The 17,542-nt window shown below is 35.5% G+C and overlaps 1 protein-coding gene across 4 annotated transcripts in view; it reads left to right on the top strand.

Moving 5' to 3' along the window:
• The window catches only part of LOC123518219, a 21,930-nt gene extending 4,896 nt beyond the window's left edge, over positions 1–17,034 (top strand). For 2 of the 4 annotated variants that reach the window (XM_045278929.1, XM_045278928.1), the window contains exons 2-5: positions 4,782–4,988; positions 6,938–7,004; positions 10,434–10,523; positions 15,084–17,034. In XM_045278929.1, coding sequence (XP_045134864.1) covers positions 6,956–7,004; positions 10,434–10,523; positions 15,084–15,274 — 330 coding nt within the window. In that variant the 5' untranslated portion in view covers positions 4,782–4,988; positions 6,938–6,955 and the 3' untranslated portion in view covers positions 15,275–17,034. Of the gene's footprint in view, positions 1–3,696; positions 3,820–4,781; positions 4,989–6,937; positions 7,005–10,433; positions 10,524–15,083 lie in introns of those variants that run through there. The other 2 variants (XM_045278930.1, XM_045278931.1) reach the window with 2 other exon arrangements.
• The last annotated feature ends 508 nt before the right edge of the window (positions 17,035–17,542 follow it).

The following is a 17,542-nucleotide window of genomic DNA, read 5'->3' as shown; positions in this document are numbered from 1 at the left end:
AACCATTCCGATCAGGTGCGGGTGTAATGCTTTGTTGATTTTGTCCAGCTGCCCCCCGTCATATGGGAAACACATGTACTTTGTAGTGCAATTTTGCAATCTACTAGTATTAAGAAAGGCTACAACTTTCAACATGACACAACTTTTTTTTCCCAAGGTCACAGGTTGCCTACCTTTGCACACACGGTGTCTTTTCGCACATTAATTAAGTGACATAATGTAGACTATTGCCATTGATCAGACATGAAAAAAGAATTCCAATACGGTCCCCTTTTATACTGTATTGTAGCTTGAATCTCTTCAGACAGGTATCCCTATCAAAGCGAACAAAAACGTCAAAACAATGCTATTCTTATGTCCGATTTTCAAAGTTGTACAGTATTATTTACGTTTGTTTTTGTGGTACAATAACAATGAACACTAATGAGAAACATTAAGAAGTTATAGAAAGAAAACCAAGAAATTATGTGAGGAAATACTTTTTTTTTTTTTTTGACAGGACAATTAGCCAGTGGAATGCACTGACTAATGAAGTGGTGTCTCCAAGGAATATTCATAGCTTGAAAGATAAATATGATGAGTTAATTTTGAAAGACGGGATATTATGAATTTCACTCAATCCTGCGATAATGAGATTAGATAAGTGTTCGCGCGCGCACACACACGCGCGCGCGCACACACACACACACACACACACACACACACACACACACACACGAAAGCTTGCGTGTGGTGTAAAGTACCGGCTGGTACTAGTGTACAACAATATAGTACTGTAAGACGCCATTCCTCTTTAAGAGGACGTATAACATTAATGTGAAGACTAATATCTTTACATTAAAGGAATTTCTTTAGCTCTCTACTTTAATAGTGATAAATTATGCAGTTTAATTATAGAGACTAGACAAGAAAAAATTTTATTGACTTTTGTGGATAAGGCGACGAGGGCTGACCGTGCCAAGAATGGGGAGAAAGATGAAGGAAGTAGATGAAGGAAGCGGTGAGTGACTCTTTCCTTTTCGCATTATACGTATGAGATTATGCTGAGTGGGTGTTGAGCGGCCCGCGTCATGTATGTACATACCTACAATAATCTAAAGCCAAATTTTTCCTCAGTTGATAATGTTTTCTTGAAAGATAGTAGGTGGAAGGAATCAATGTTTGCTACTAGTATGTGATAAATGGAGGGAGGTGATTCAAGTGTTTCATATAGTGAAGGAATCCCAAATCCTGCGATAACAGAAGCAGATGAGGATGGGATATTGGTTGTGGTGGCGGTTATGTAGTAGCATTATAGGAGGAAGAATGCCTCAGTGTAGTAGAGGTGTGGCTCCATCAGAACCACAGAAGGAAACAGATGATACCTAAGATATAATGGATATTAGATATATTCTTGTTTGTCTGTCCAGCTAACTTTGCCACGAAGGAAATTAAAAACAACTAAAAAATTGAAAGCGGACTTGTGTAGTTAGTATTCAGATATTGGTCATAGTTAGCATGTTTTAAATTAAGAATCTTTATATATATATATATATATATATATATATATATATATATATATATATATATATATATATATATATATATATATATATATACAATTTCACTGGCAATATGTGTGTGTGTGTGTGTGTGTGTGTGTGTGTGTGTGTGTGTGTGTGTGTGTGTGTGTGTGTGTGTGTGTGTGTGTGTGTGTGTGTGTAGTGCCGGAAACAATAATAATATGAAATTATTAATTATTCTTGATCTCTCCCTCACCTCTAATCCTTCAGCTTATGCTGTCACCCTATCTTCTCCGTTGGGTTTCCCCTATAACAATCTCATTTCTGTGTCTTATCTTATTTCTCCAATCTCTCCCAAGGATTCCCCTAAGCGGAGATGCCTCTGAGGTTTTTCCTTTATATTTCTGCCCGGAATCATGCCAAGTTTGTTCTTCAACTTGCCAAACCCTCCTTAATAAACAGAAAACGTCACAATCTTTGAAACTCATCGTGATGGCACAACTCCCATCTCATCTGTTTCTAAAGCTGAACTCTTTTCTCAAACCTTTACTAACAACTCCACCTTGGATGATTCTGGGCTTGTCTCTCCCTCTCTTCTCACTCTGACTATTTCATGTCTTCAATCAAAATTCTTCGTAATGATGTTTTCCATGCCCTCGCCGGCCTAAACCCTCGAAAGGATCATAGACCTGATGGGGTCCCTCCTACTGTTCTCAAAAACTGAGCTTCCGTGCTTGCACCTTGCCTGGCCAAACTCTTTTAACTATGTCTGTGGACTTCTATCTTTCCTTCTTGCTGGAAGTTTGCCTACATTCAGCCTGGTCCTAAAAAGGGTGACCGTTCTAATCCCTCAAACTACCGTCCTATAGCTTTAATCTCTTGTTTGTCTAAAGTTTTTTAATTTATCCTCAATAGGAGGATTCTCAAACATCTGTCACTTCACAATCTTCTGTCTGATCGCCAGTATGGCTTCCGTCAAGGTTGCTCTACTGGTGATCTTCTAGCGTTCCTTAATGAGTCTTGGTCATCCTCTTTTATAGATTTTGGTGAAACTTGCTATCACGTTAGACATATCAAATGCTTTTGATAAAGTCTGGCACAAAGCTTTGATTTCCAAACCGGCCTCCTATGGTTTCTATCCTTCTCTCTGTAACTTTATCTCAAGTTCCCTCTCCTACCAGTCAAATCATTTTTAATTACGCCCGCACCAGTCATATTGAGACAACTGACAATACTTTGGGGAGGATGAGATTACGGGATCATCCAAGGGATCACCCAAGGAGTTAGACTGTGAGAAGCTGAGAAAACTTTTATAATAGTTTTGTTCGCACAGTCCGACTCCACTCTCCGCCCCAAGCAGGTTAGTCGTGTAGTCGCTCCTGAAATTTTAACGTAACTTTCATATAAAAGATAGTGCTTATATATATATATATATATATATATATATATATATATATATATATATATATATATATATATATATATATATATTCCGACTCCACTCTCCGCCCCGAGCAGCGGCGGCTACCCTCTCTCCGTGCTCGATAATCCAAGGGTGTGTGTGTGTGTGTGTGTGTGTGTGTATTTTTGATAGGATATTTTCTGAAAATAGGAAATTATGTGAAGATATTTTCTTGGCGGCGATGTTGGGTAAAGTGAAGGAGGGGAACTGTCACCAACCACTGTACGTCCTCCTCCCCACCAAATGGTGTAACGAGGCCCCCAAAGACAAGGCTAAATGAGTTTGCTTGAGGAAATGTCACCACTTGGTACATAGTTCCGATAAATCAGTGTTCTTAGATCCATAGAACAAATTAAGTGAGTTTTTCTTGAGAAAACAAGAATTGTGGCGCGTGTCGACGCCAGAGCCGCGCAGATGAAAGGTTAAAAGTACATTAACTTTGTGTGAAGTAATGGACTATACTATGTAATTATTTTCTCTTGTATTTTACTTTGTTGTGAGTGCGTATCCTTTTTCGGTGAGCCTGGACTCTAAGGGAAAACGAACGTGATTGTGGGGAGAAAGTTCTCTTAATATTATTCAGTGTTTATCTATTTATTTATTTTTCTAATTGAATTTATTTGAATGTATAGTGAGTTAGTCTTGATGTAATAACAATTCAAAATTATAACCAGTGCTTAACCAGGGTTCAGCAACTCTAGCCTGCCGAATGCGTGAAGCCTGAAGCCATGAAACGAGGTGAAGCCTGAGGTTACGCAAGTGGGAGGTATTTTCCGCTGTCTGCTGATCAAAACACAAATTACTCATCCAGAATTGTGGGAGTGAAGTGACAGGTTGCATGAGGAAACACCAAAAGTTTGTGTAGTTCTTACTTAGGGTAGGCATTAAGCAAGGGGACAGGAAGTGGTCCGAGTGGGTAGTAGTGGATTTGTACGTACGTACTGTACGTAGTTCTTGCTCCTTTTCACGTATTGGTACTTACTGGCTGCTATGTGTTTGTTACAGTGCAGTTTATTACATTCGTTTCAAGTTCCACTGAGTAGTAGGGGTAATATTTTAACAAGTGAGATTTGAGGTGTGACTATGACAGTTGAAGGTCAAGTCAACTGTTCGATCGTCATGAACTCATGATGGCAGACAGCGCTCTATTATAAACGCCTGTATGAAACGTCGCTGTTGTTGACTCGCCCATCACTTAGGTCTGCTGAATCTGTAATTAACTCTTAGGTCCAACCTTAGTATAGCAGGGTAGGGCAACAAAAGACTAATTTGCTAATTATTTTGAGTTAATTCCATCACATCAGGTCTCTCTCTCTCTCTCTCTCTCTCCATACAATGAGACACAACAGCAGGGCTTAGTGGTGGAATTCTTGCAACTTTAAACTTTAAATGAGTCACTTGCCACAATTGACTGTAATTAAACTTCAGTGGGCACTGTATAATGTCCACTGAGAGTCTCTCTTGTTTCGCTATACACTACGTCCTCTGTAGCGTGCTAAATTAACAGATGAAGTAAGGTTTCAAGCCAGGCAATTTGTTGCTATACATATATGAAAAAAAAAAAACATTAGAAATAACCAAGTTACATAGAGAATAGTAGAATGTTGCAAAGACAAATGTAACATGTATTCTCAGTGAATGTTTCATAAAGATATGAAAACCCACAAACATATATACACAAAATATGGACAATCATAGAAACATAGATGCAACACTTACCTGTCAAACAATAAGTGACATTCAAGGCATGAGTGGTTTCTGGTTGGCCTTGACTCTTGATATGATGTGAATATACTAATTTTGTGTGTATTCCCCAGGTTCTACAGGCTGTGTTTGGTAAGACTTCCATCACCACTCATTCTACCTGAGCACTGCTGTGGCCACCCACAACTGAGAAGTGGTGTTTGGTCACTGTTACTTGAGACATACTTTGTCTGTTCACCTGAGCTGTGACATTTGGGCATATTGATTAAGGACCACCTGACAGGCATACCAGTGTCTACCATCTTCTTTACTGGGATAAGGTAATATTCCATTCTTATAAGTTACACATATGTCTTGCATTTCCACCCTTGAACATAAGGAAACATTTCCTCTTGTAATTTACTTTAATTTATATCAGTAGAGAGTAGTGCATTGTGTCTTGCAGAAAAAAAAATAGATATAAAATAACTAATCAATTAATATATTCAGTTATTTATTTATCATAATTAATGAATAAATTAATAAGATAAAGCAAATAGATAAAATGTTGAAAGTAAAATAAGATAAATTAAAGTGAATAGAAATGAATAGGTACATGAATAGAGAAATCTGCACTACTACCACCACCACCATCACCAGCATCAGAGGGAAGAGAGCAGTGATGGTGGTGGTGTTGATCTTCCACACACAATCACAAGATTTTCATTTAGATAACTGAAATTGAGTATATGTAATGGTCACACTAGTATATGCAGTCTAGAATCCCTCTCTTACTGAATAAAATAAAATGTCACTGAGGCTAGATGATGAGATGGAAGAATTTGATATGTGAAATGGCATCTTATGTTGGTTTATTTAATTAAAGCATGGGATCTAAGTAAGGCACATTTGTTGGCCCTGAACCCTGAATGTTGTTTCATGTGTTAAGAGAAGTAATGGTCTTGAAGTTAGAGATGATGAAATTTTTGAAAAGTTTCTAACAAATAGGCTGAAATGTTAATGACTGATTGTAAAGCATTTATGTAAATATATCTGTGTTTTGGTGATGACTGGTGCTTCATTAGACACTTACAAGCTCTAATAACCCAAAAATGCTTTATTCAGTATAGTTTATGTAGAAATACACTTTTTTCTGAATAAACTTTGGAGACTTTTTTCTAGGAGGGCACAAAGAATATTGGTGGGAATGTGCTGACTTTCTTTTACCAAACCTCAGAAAATACAGAGGATAGTAAAGTTGAAGGCTAGGTCACCAGGATGGTCAGTGAAGGGAGAGGAAAACCAAAGCTGGTAATGAACATTGAAATCTCCAAAGATGGAGATCTTCATGAAAGTATAGAGAGACAGAATGTGCTCCACTTTAGAAGTTAAACAGTCAAAAAATTTCTTACAGTCAGAGGAGCCAGGGGAAAGATAGACAGCACTGCTAAATTTAGTTAGAGAATGACTATTAAGTCGAAGCCAGTTGATGGAAAACTCGAAAGATTCAAGAACGTGGACATGAAAGCAAGACAAGTTGTTGTGTACATTGATGAAACATCCAGCTCTGGAATGAAAATGATAGAGGAGAGAACAGAAAAGGGGCTACTGTCAGTTGCCTCAGACAGCTGTGCTTTACTGAGGAAAAGAAGATGAGGTTTAGTAGAGGAGAGGTAGTGTTCTATAGATTGAAAATTACATCTAAGACTGCAAATGGTGCAAAAGTTGATGATGAAAAAGTTGAGGGAGGTGTCAAGACATTTTGGATCAATACCAAGAAAGCAGTCTGACCTGGGAAAATTTATGGTCCCTCCCCAGAAGGGGATTCCAAGGCTGGATTTGGAATTGCCATTTTCTTTTCTTTCTAAGTGAATTAAGAGTATGTGTGTGTGTGGTAAGTGCATGTACTTTTGTGTGAAGGAGGAGAGTTGTCTTTAGAGGGTAGGCTGTGACTGCCTCCCTTGCATTTTGAGACACAAGGGAAATGTTCAATGAGATCACAATTAGCCTTGATAGAAAGTTCACAGCACCCCCTGAACTGATCCAGACCAGAACTGGTCAGTCCAGATGGGTCCAGAACAGAACTAGTGCCATTAGACCTTGCTAGGTGCAAATTATTGTTTTGGCAAGTGTCTACTACCTCCTCCTGATTGGCATGATTAGAGATAACCTCTTAAAGTTTTAGCAAAATTTTATAATGAATGTGAATTGGTTGGCCATGCACATGGAAGATCAATTCAATATCAATCCCAGTAGCAACAAATTTTAATGGTATATTTATCTACACCAGTGTGCCGTGAGTGACAACATGGGGACAGCAGTGAGGTTTCTGGTGCTGTTGATACTGATCTGCATTGGTGAGTACTGGGGTGTCACCAGATATTCTTGAGTTACTTTTGTTACTGTGATTTTTTTCAAAAAAATTTATATTTTGTTATCTTGTCATTATTGTAAATCAGTGTTTATTTTTTCATAGATTCACTATACATATTAGATGAAATACATTGCTTGTTAAAAACATTTGGTGATTTGGTATCCTAGTTAAAACACCAAGATATATTGGTTAATTTTATATACTATACTTTTGTGGAAAGCAAGTTACAACACCTGCATGACAGTGAATATGCTACCTCTTGGAAATAACCAATGTGTTAAATATTCATGGCTGGTTCTCTTTGGTGCATGGATGTCTGTTTGAATTTGGAATATTTATATAGAAAGATATATAATAGCAACTTGTGGAGGTCAACTTGAAAGTGTACAGGTGAAAAATATATCTCCTTGTCACTTACCTGCCAAATTTATACTAAAACCAGTGAGTGACATGTGAGTGTACCCAAGACCATCGTCTGTCTTGAGTTGCCAAATCAGATATCATCAATGTTTCACTTTCTAATACAACTGGAGGGAAGTACTATAGTTGAATGGCATGTAGACACCAACACTGACTGAGGATTTTGTATGTCGGGTGTCTAGACATATATGAAAAGTATGTCTATAACACACACCTTGTGGGATACTAATTTTGTATATGTACACATGTATTCAAAAATAACATTAAATAAATGAAAGGTACTATAGTAATGAATGCTTATGTGATATTTCGTGCAACAGATATGCAAACTTATGCCAAAATGATATTCACTTAATGCATGATCTTGTTGTGAGTGTCTGTGTTTACCTAGATACTTTAATATCCAGGACTTGAACCATTCTAATCTGGTTCTGTCTTTGTATGTTATATATATCTATCCAGTCTTTTCTTCAGGTGATGTCCTCTGTCTTTATCATCTCTTCTTGTCCATTTGTGTTCAGATGTCTTTCTTGTGCTTCTTCAAATATGTAGCCTCGCTTGGCCCCAGACAGTATTTTTGTGCTTAATTCACTCATTATTCTATTTTTCTACATTTGATGCCCATTTCTAAGAAATGCCATCCAAAGAGATGGGTACAGTAGGTTTCTACAGGGTAACAGCTGAACACTTCACAAAAATGGCAACTGGAAACATATCGGGACAATGTAACCACAGCAAGTCCAGATAACAGAGATTTTTGCTTTTGTAACATTAACTACAACCAAGTGCTTAATGGCAGGTTGATCTGATACACTTCAGTGCTCAGAACCAAAGCCACCAGTTTTCTTACTACAGCTGCACACATCCAGGCCCACCATAAGTAGGATGCTGTGTCCAGAAGTACCCAGATAACTTAGCGATTCATGTGAAGTGGGAATATTATGGGGACATTGTACCTACATATCCCCAAGAGTCCAGACAAGACTTCTCTACCATTCAGTCCAGTCAGTTTCAGCATCAGTTGATGGTTGGGAGTATTGCCTTTACAATGGCACTCCAAGTTATATCCACAATCCTATTAGTATCCACAACTGGACTTGTTCACAGGTGAGCTGAGCTTGGCGCCAGTCACCACTCATCCACAGAAACCCAGCTGTAGACAAAGTGATACTGCATCTGTGTATCCCCATCACCAGAAGGAGAACTGGAGAAATGGACAAAGATGAGCAGATCCTCAGCTCCACACCATCCTTTGGTAGGATTTAGAAACAAGAAGAATACAAAAGACAGCATATGTTATGGTTGAGGACACCAACCTTCACTTCTGGAAGAGACCAGCTATCTCTTTAATTATTTTATTCATTAATGTATGTATAAATTGCAATTAAATCTTTTGGCTTTTCTTCTTCAAGTGTTCTAACCAATTTCTGTGGTATTCTTCTTGCTTTCCTCCACTATGTACTATGTATTTCATGTTCTCATTTCCTTTCTTTTTCTTTGTGAGTGTTGGAGGGGAGGGAGGATCTATTCAAATATATTTCTCTCTCTCTCTCTCTCTCTCTCTCTCTCTCTCTCTCTCTCTCTCTCTCTCTCTCTCTCTCTCTCTCTCTCTCTCTCTCTCTCTCTCTCTCTCTCTCTCTCTCTCTCTCTCTCTCTCTCTCTCTCTCTGCATGTACTATATACAGGACATTTTGTAAGTTAAGGTACATACTTCTAGATTTGACAGTTGGAATAATTTGGAGTAAAAAAATTTCTTTATACATTTGCTGTCTTGCTTTATTTTGCAAGAAACTAACATGTAAGTTGTGTGATAGGAGAACCACTCATCCTGATCTTTTCATGTCCTCTTGTCCTTCCTTCTTCTTCTGTCAACAGCACCAGGTCTTCTTTGTCTATCTTTTCGATATCATTTACTATCTTATACATTGTTATTAGCTCCCCACGTTCTCTTCTATCTTGTAAGGTTGGCAGTCCCATTTCCTTCAGTCGTTTTTCATATGTGAGATCCTTTAATTCCGGCACCATCTTTGTAGCAATCTTCTGTATCCTTTCCAATTTTCTTATATCCTTTTTAGAGCTCGTAGACCATACCACTGCTGCATATTCCAGCCTTGGACGTATCATGCTTGTGATGATTTTTTTTCATCATATCTTTATCCATGTAATGAAATGCCACTCTTATATTAGTCAACATCCTATATGATAGTCCAAATATTTTGTTTATGTATTTTTCAGGGCTCAGATTTTCTTGTATGATCACTCCCAGATCTTTTTCCTCTTTAGTCTTCATTATTTGTTCTTCTCCCATTAAATAGTTCCATACCGGTCTTCTCTTACTCTTTCCTAGTTCCATTATGTGACATTTCTTGGCATTAAACTCCAATTTCCACTTCCTGCTCCACTCATAGATCTTGTTTATATCTTCCTGCAACAGCAGACAGTCTTCTCTGGTTTTGATAACTCTTAGCAGCTTTGCATCATCAGCGAATAGATTTATATAACTGTGTGTGTATTTACCTAGTTGTATTTACCTAGTTGTAGTTTTACAGGGCCTGGGCTTTATGCTCGTGTGGCCCCATCTCCATATCTACACTTATTCAATTTTTTTTTAAAACTATGCACACTCGTTGCTGTCACCACTTCTTCACTCAGACTGTTCCACGTCTCAACACATCTTTGCAGGAAACTGTATTTTTTTTATATCTCTTAGACATCTTCCTTTCCTCAGCTTTTTACTATGCGATTTTGTGCTTCGACTGTCATATTTTTCTCTCAGAAGCAGTTTGTGTGTTTCACTGTTTGATCTGCTGCAGTCTCTGACGAGACAGCCAGACATTACCCTATGGAACGAGCTCAGAGCTCATTATTTCCGATCTTCGGATATATATATATATATATATATATATATATATATATATATATATTATATTAGCATGTATATCTTTCCATTATGAGTATAATTGTTGTAAACCTTTTTTTCCACTCTGTGCAGGTGAGGCACGCCAGTGTTACAACTGTACTGGTGACTGTGTCAGGTATTCGGAGTGTAAGGGTTCATGCTACACTTCTGTACGTGAGCTAGGTGAGTCTGTGACTGTACTTGTAATGAACCTTGTAGTTATCACTCATTGCTTGTTTTATAACTATTACTATTATTGTTATTCTTTTTATTATTATTCTTTTTTTATTATTATTATTATTATTATTATTATTATTATTATTATTATTATTATTATTATTATTACTACTACTACTATTATTATCATTATTACTATTGTATTGACTTATTTTTTATTTCTTTGTAATTAATTTATCTTTTCTTTTTCTTTTATCATTAATATTTTTCTATTATGATATATTTTTCCCTATCACAGTAAACCCTCCATATGATAAACTGTTTTAAAGAAAGGCCAATCCATTAGACACTCTCCAGTACCCAATACAGTGAGATCTAGCAAACTTACAGTCTGCAGTGCTACAGTCACACACTGGGACAGTGTTTGCTTATGGGACCAAGGGAACTTCATGGTTTCAAAGTTTGGCCAAGGTCTGAGGGTTGGGAGGGCATCTGCTCAAGGTAACCACTCTCAAATGCCAAATCCATCTTTCATTAGGAGTCATCATCCTAACCCTGATTGACTAAGGAAACCAGAGGTAAAAGGAAAGATAAATTGAAAAAAAAAAAAAACAATGAATGAACAAATACTATAGATAAATAAGTGTAAAAACACAACTCAAATTGTTTTATATCCAGAAACTGGCCAACCTTTTTCTACCACCTTTATGCTGCATTTCAGGAAATAAAAGAAATGCTTCATGCAGTAGTTGTTTAGGAAGTTCTTGATTCATTATTTAAATTTTCTAGAATTAAGAGTTTGTTAAATGCCAAGTTTGCTTGATTGGCTTCAAGTGTCCTTTATATCAGTCATCCACCATATTGCTTACATATGACATGTATCAGAGTTTACTGTATTGTTATTATTTTTATTATTATTATTATTATTATTATTAGTAGTAGTAGTAGTAGTAGTAGTAGTATCATTATTATTATTCATTTATTTATTTTTTATTATTATCATCATTATTATTATCATTACCTTATCATCATTGTTACTATTATTATCATTTATTGTTGCTGTTGTTGTTGTTGTTGTTGTTGTTGTTGTTGTTGTTGTTAACATTGTTGTCCCCAAATCAGTGGGAAACTTTTTATATGTGTGACTAGTTTAAATTGTTGTTTCTGTGATTTACTTTACACAGCTTAGCGTTTCCTAACCCTTTAGAACCACTTCTAGGCTTTACAAGTATCTGCTTCCCATTCTGCCAACTGTCCATGCAGCTGCTGCTGTTTGTATAAAGGATCCTACTAAATATTGTTATCAGATATTATTTCAGAGCATAGACAATTAGATGTGTTTATCTTGGAAGAGTTTAATTCATGGAAGTGTAAGAAGTAAAAAATTTCTGTTAAAAAATTATTTAAGTTCATTGACTGAAATATACTGAATAAGGCTGGTACAATATCCAACACTCTAGTACCTAATTCTTCAGCCTTTTCTCTTAAGCTTTCCTCTCCTTTGGGCACTTCCACCTATAATCTTATTTTTGTATCCTGTCCTGTCATTCCTATGCAGCCTTTGGACACACGGAAGCAAAGGTCCCTCGGGCAATGTGCCTCTGCTGAGTGGAAGGATCTCAAGCTGTATTACTTTGATTTCTTGTTGAATGACATCTGCTTCTGTGTCTGAGATCCATTATTCTGCATTCATCACATAACTTAGGTGATTGTCTCTGGCATGGAGGAATCACATTGCACACCTCTCTAAAACCAAAATGAGAAGGACCTGGTTCACCCTTGCTTGCTCAAACCCTCAGAGATAGAGAAATGATTCATAAAAGAACAGTCATCTACTTTGCAGTATTTAAAGAATTGCTATCAACTTAGTTTTTTGTCTTGCTGCTAATATGGATTCTATGAGTCTACAAATGGTCTTTATTTTTATTAAACTTAATTATTCTCTTTAAAGTATTCAGTAAGGCTTTAGCTGATGGTCTAGGCACTTTAAAAATACTACTTGTTTTGCATGAACCTGAAGATTAGTCTTTCTCCTGATCTATATCTTTATTGCATTTTTTCTAGCTGATACATCTGCTACAGTAGTAAAGGTTTGATCATCTACAGAGAATATTTTACTCCTGTGGTCATCCTTCATTAATTGGAAAAGCACTATGTATCCTTTCAATAAAAGATTTTACACTACATATATTAACAAAGGATGACCATAGTGGTAAAAGAGAGAAATCCATTAGTCAAAGGCTTGTCATATCATCAACTCTCTTCCTTTGCCTGAATGCCTTCATTCTATCACAATCTGCTGCAGTGCTTCTTGTCTTGCTGTCTTGTATTGATGCTTTTCTGAAATTACTGAAAACATGCGCCAATCTCTTCTCTTCTGCATAAAGCTTTCCACTTTTTTCATTCCTATTTTGCTCATCTTGTTGTTAGGTATATGAATTAACCAGCATATTTTCTTTTCTTCAGTTTCTTTGCAAGTAAACAAAAATAGTGACATATTTTGTTGACTTAAGTCTGCTTCAAGAAAGGGAATATTGAAACACTTCAAACCTTCATGAACTAAATTCATTATTTCCCTTTAATTTTCAAGTAAAGAGATAAGTCACTGTGGGAAGGTGATCAAAGTAAAAATGAAAAGGAACACTCATCATTAATACTCGAGAGCATTATTATCGTTGGACTATATTATGAAAGTGACGGAGTCTGGGAAAGTGAAATAAAATACCTTTAGGTCCATATGTAAATCCAGTGAGAGAGAAACAATACCTTCACATTGAGGTACACTGCTACCTTGTGATTTAAACTTAATTGATTGATTTGGCCTGTTCAAATTGGCAATGTTCAACTTGAGAAGCAAATTTTTCCCATTCAAATTAATGTAAAAAAGAATTCATCCATTCCAGATTCCAATATTCTCCCCCCCGGCCTCACACCTTATTTTATTTCAGATTAATTTATTTTCTTTATGAATAGTACTTATATTGTACTCTAAACATAAAATTGATGAAAATATCCAAAATCATAGAAAAAATACAGTGAAAGCAAACATTATCGAAGTACCATATTTTTGGCAAATAAGACAGCACTTGAATCACCCGAAAAAAAAAATAAATAAAAAAATAAAAAAAAAGGACTAATAAAAGTGGGTCCTCCCATATGTGAGATACAAAAACAATTACCTCAAAACTTTATGCAAAATACCATTGAAAATAAGCACCAAAATCAAAATGGTGAATCATCAAAAGTTCCTGCTCTCCTCAGTTCTGAAAATAATTGTTGTAGTTAACAATTTTTATGTTGCATTACAATCCACTTCCCCCTCCTCTGTCTCTCTACAAAAGTAAGAACAGTGCAGAGAATTGATAAAGAATGGAAATGGAATTATACAAGAGTGAGAAAGGATGAAGCTAAAATGACATAGAATGAATGAGGGTGAGAGAGAGTATGAGGTACCACTCCCCTATCCATTCTCTCTGAAAGATAAGAGGGTAAGGACAGTGAGACAGAAGGAGGTTTCAGACCAGACAAAAAAGTAATGAAGACAAAAGAAATAATGGGAGGAAGGGGCATAAGGAAAAGGAGAGAGAGAGAGAGAGAGAGAGAGAGAGAGAGAGAGAGAGAGAGAGAGAGAGAGAGAGAGAGAAGGAGGGAGGATGGGTGGGATAGATAGAGGATGAGAGGAAATGGGGAAGAATATGGGAGAGGGGCAGGGATAGGAAAGGGAAGGAAGTGGGAAGGGAAGAAGGAAGTGGGGAAGGATGAACACTAGAGGTACTTATGAAGTGGTGTTGCTTGAATGGGTGTATTGGATGACAAATTTTGTTCTCCAATAATTTTTGAATTATAAGTTGTCAATTGAAAGATGTTCAAATCATGAAGTATGACTGTATTCTGGAAAAGAAGTGTGAAGGTCAATTACATTTCCTGTATTATGATACCATTTTCACAAAGATCTGGAACTGAAGCTTAAAGAGAAGCCTCTCAAATATGTTATGGTGAAAAGGATAAAATCAGCACACACATTACTGACAGATGAAAAGAGTGACTGGTTACTGGTTGTGATGTTCTCTGACAAGATAATAACATATAGTACAGCAGAAATACAACTCAACCAATGCTAATTCAAAGACATATACAATATAAGAAAAGCAGCTTTGAATGAGGAGAATTGTATACAATATTTTTGATATGTTAAGGAAATTGTTAGATTCATAGAACCATAAGATAAGACCATGAGGGAAGCTGCTAGAAGCCAATAAGTGTGCACATGGTATGCTCTTGTAAAACATACGTACATCCCTGTATCACCTGTCGTCTCTATCTATACATATTTATCTAAATCTGCTCCAGTCATTTAGCACTATACTATAACCTGTTTCTTACTATCTGTATATAATTTGTTGCCACCAACAATAAAAAAGATTCAACAATAAAGAAAGTTTTGGGGCAAAACATGTTACATATTGTTGGAGCTTTCCTAATGAACACCTGAACATAATAACATGGATAAATCAATAAATAAATGGTAAAATTCTAGTACTTAAGATTGGCTTTCTTTTTTTTCAGGTGGTGATGAGGTTCGCAGCTGCATTGAGGATACTGAGGAGACCCATTGCATTCCAGAAGAAAATAATGGAGTGTTGTACAAGACATGCTACTGCAACACTGAGCTATGCAACCCTGCCTCTACTCCAGTCCATCTAGACATTTCACTGTTTCTTGTCATATGTGTTCCACTTCTCCTAAGGATGAGGTAAAAGCTGTCTATATTCTGCAGAGGTGAGGAAGAACTTGACTGATATGTTGATGGATGAAAACAATGGGCAAAAATGCATAGAAATTATGTTTTATGATTTAATAACAGCTGTATGAATATTTTGATGATAGTGGTAACTTTAATAACTGCATTGATATCAATACAGTATATAATATGTATACAAAGTGTGATAAAAAAGTTTTGATGATTTTAGTGACACTGTACTCTGTTTAATTGAGCTGCAGATGGGTATTTCAGTTGTCCCATCCACTCACTTGTTGAAATATTTCCATCGCAGCAGCTTTCTTTTACTGATGCATTTCTGGACTTTCATTACTTGGGATTGATGTCTTCAGTGTTACTATTATATTGTTTGATCACAAACTCCAGTTTAGGTAATACGTATCTTAAAATTACAGAGGGCAAAGTCAGGTGAATAAAGTAGATGTATAACTAATTCAAGCATTTTTTAGGCAAGAAATTACAGGAGAATGTTTTCTGTATGGCAGGCATGTTGTCGTGGTGAAGCACACCACTCATACAGTTGTAAGGGAAGGAAAAATTCAGTCCTGAAGAATTGGCTGTGGATGCTGCAAATCAGATGGCAGAAAAAGACAGGCAGTCTAGAGTAGAATAGTTATATATATATATATATATATATATATATATATATATATATATATATATATATATATATATATATATATATATATATATATATATATATATATATATATATATATATATATATATATATATATATATATATATATATATATATATACACACATATAAGGCTATATGGCTTTTGCACAAAAATGAAGGTGGTATGTTAGGATTAATTTGTTTTTATTTTACCAAAATGATGAAATTTATATACCATTAAAAGATTTCTTGAACAAGTTCATTATGATATAGTACAATAATGTTTACTTCATAAAATGTTTAATTTTGAATATTTTATTATGAATCAATTGATGGCTAGATTACACAAATAGGACCCATTAAGCTTGAATGTATGGAGAGATCAGTAATTGATCAGGAGTAATTTTTCCACTGATACTGTGTACGTCAGAAGACTTGGGTATGTTTTATTAATTTGTATACATATGTACGAGTACATATGAGATGCCCTGCATGAGAAGGGCTGTTCATTTTACCCAAACCAAATTGAGATTGATGGTTATAGTGTTTTATTTAGGTCTTAATTTTCTTGTAGGAATAAGTGAGAGTCTTTGGATATTGCAGGTAAGGCTGAAAATCACTCAAATGAGAAAAGCAGACATGATATGCTGCTAAGCAATTTTTGCATTAGATAGAGTGCCCTGCTAGAATAAGTAGCTCTTATAGTTAAAAATATTTCCACCTTAGAACAATGCCTTAACTAGTGCAGGGCTGTGTGATTACTAGCCAGTCAGAGCAGTCTCCCAGCTCTCATTGCATTACAGCTCTCAGCCAATGGGAGAGTTTTGGCACTCTTGGCAGACAAGCATATGATAATTTTGCTCTTTTCACGTTGTACCAGTGAAACTATAATGAGAGTTGTTGGGTGAGTGGCCTTCATGCTGCTGTATGGTCCTTTGTACTGGTTTATATTTTTATTATTTTTTTTCCACTTTATTAATATCAACATTGTTTGTTTTGATTATTTGTTCAAATTTTTTTGCTAAACATTATCACCATGTGCAAGATTAACTAACAACTCTTAAAATTTGGCAAAACTTCTGAAACCACAACATGAGCTGCAAGAACAGTGCAAAAGTTCTGCTATGAATGTCCTAAAGTCAAACACTGCTTGATATCTTCATGATCCTGAATGACTATTAGTCATTTAGAGACAAAGTTCTTTGATAAAGAATAAGAAATATTGAAGTTGGAAGTTGCTGGATATTTACAAAACTTTTGGGACATTTTCTTTGTTTAAAAATTTTGAGGAGTTTAGTGGGCCTTCTAATGTGAGACCATATATATATATATATATATATATATATATATATATATATATATATATATATATATATATATATATATATATATATATATATATATATGTGTGTGTGTATTTAAAAATTTTGAGGGGTTTAGTGGGCCTTCTAATGTGAGACCATATATATATATATATATATATATATATATATATATATATATATATATATATATATATATATATATATATATATATATATATATATATATATATATATATATATATATATATATATATATATATATATATATATATATATATATATATATATATATATATGTG

The sequence above is a fragment of the Portunus trituberculatus genome, chromosome 43 (assembly GCF_017591435.1).
Source record: "Portunus trituberculatus isolate SZX2019 chromosome 43, ASM1759143v1, whole genome shotgun sequence".
Lineage (NCBI taxonomy): Eukaryota > Metazoa > Arthropoda > Malacostraca > Decapoda > Portunidae > Portunus > Portunus trituberculatus.
Note: the sequence above shows the minus strand (reverse complement) of the source record. Positions and strands in the feature narration are given on the sequence as shown.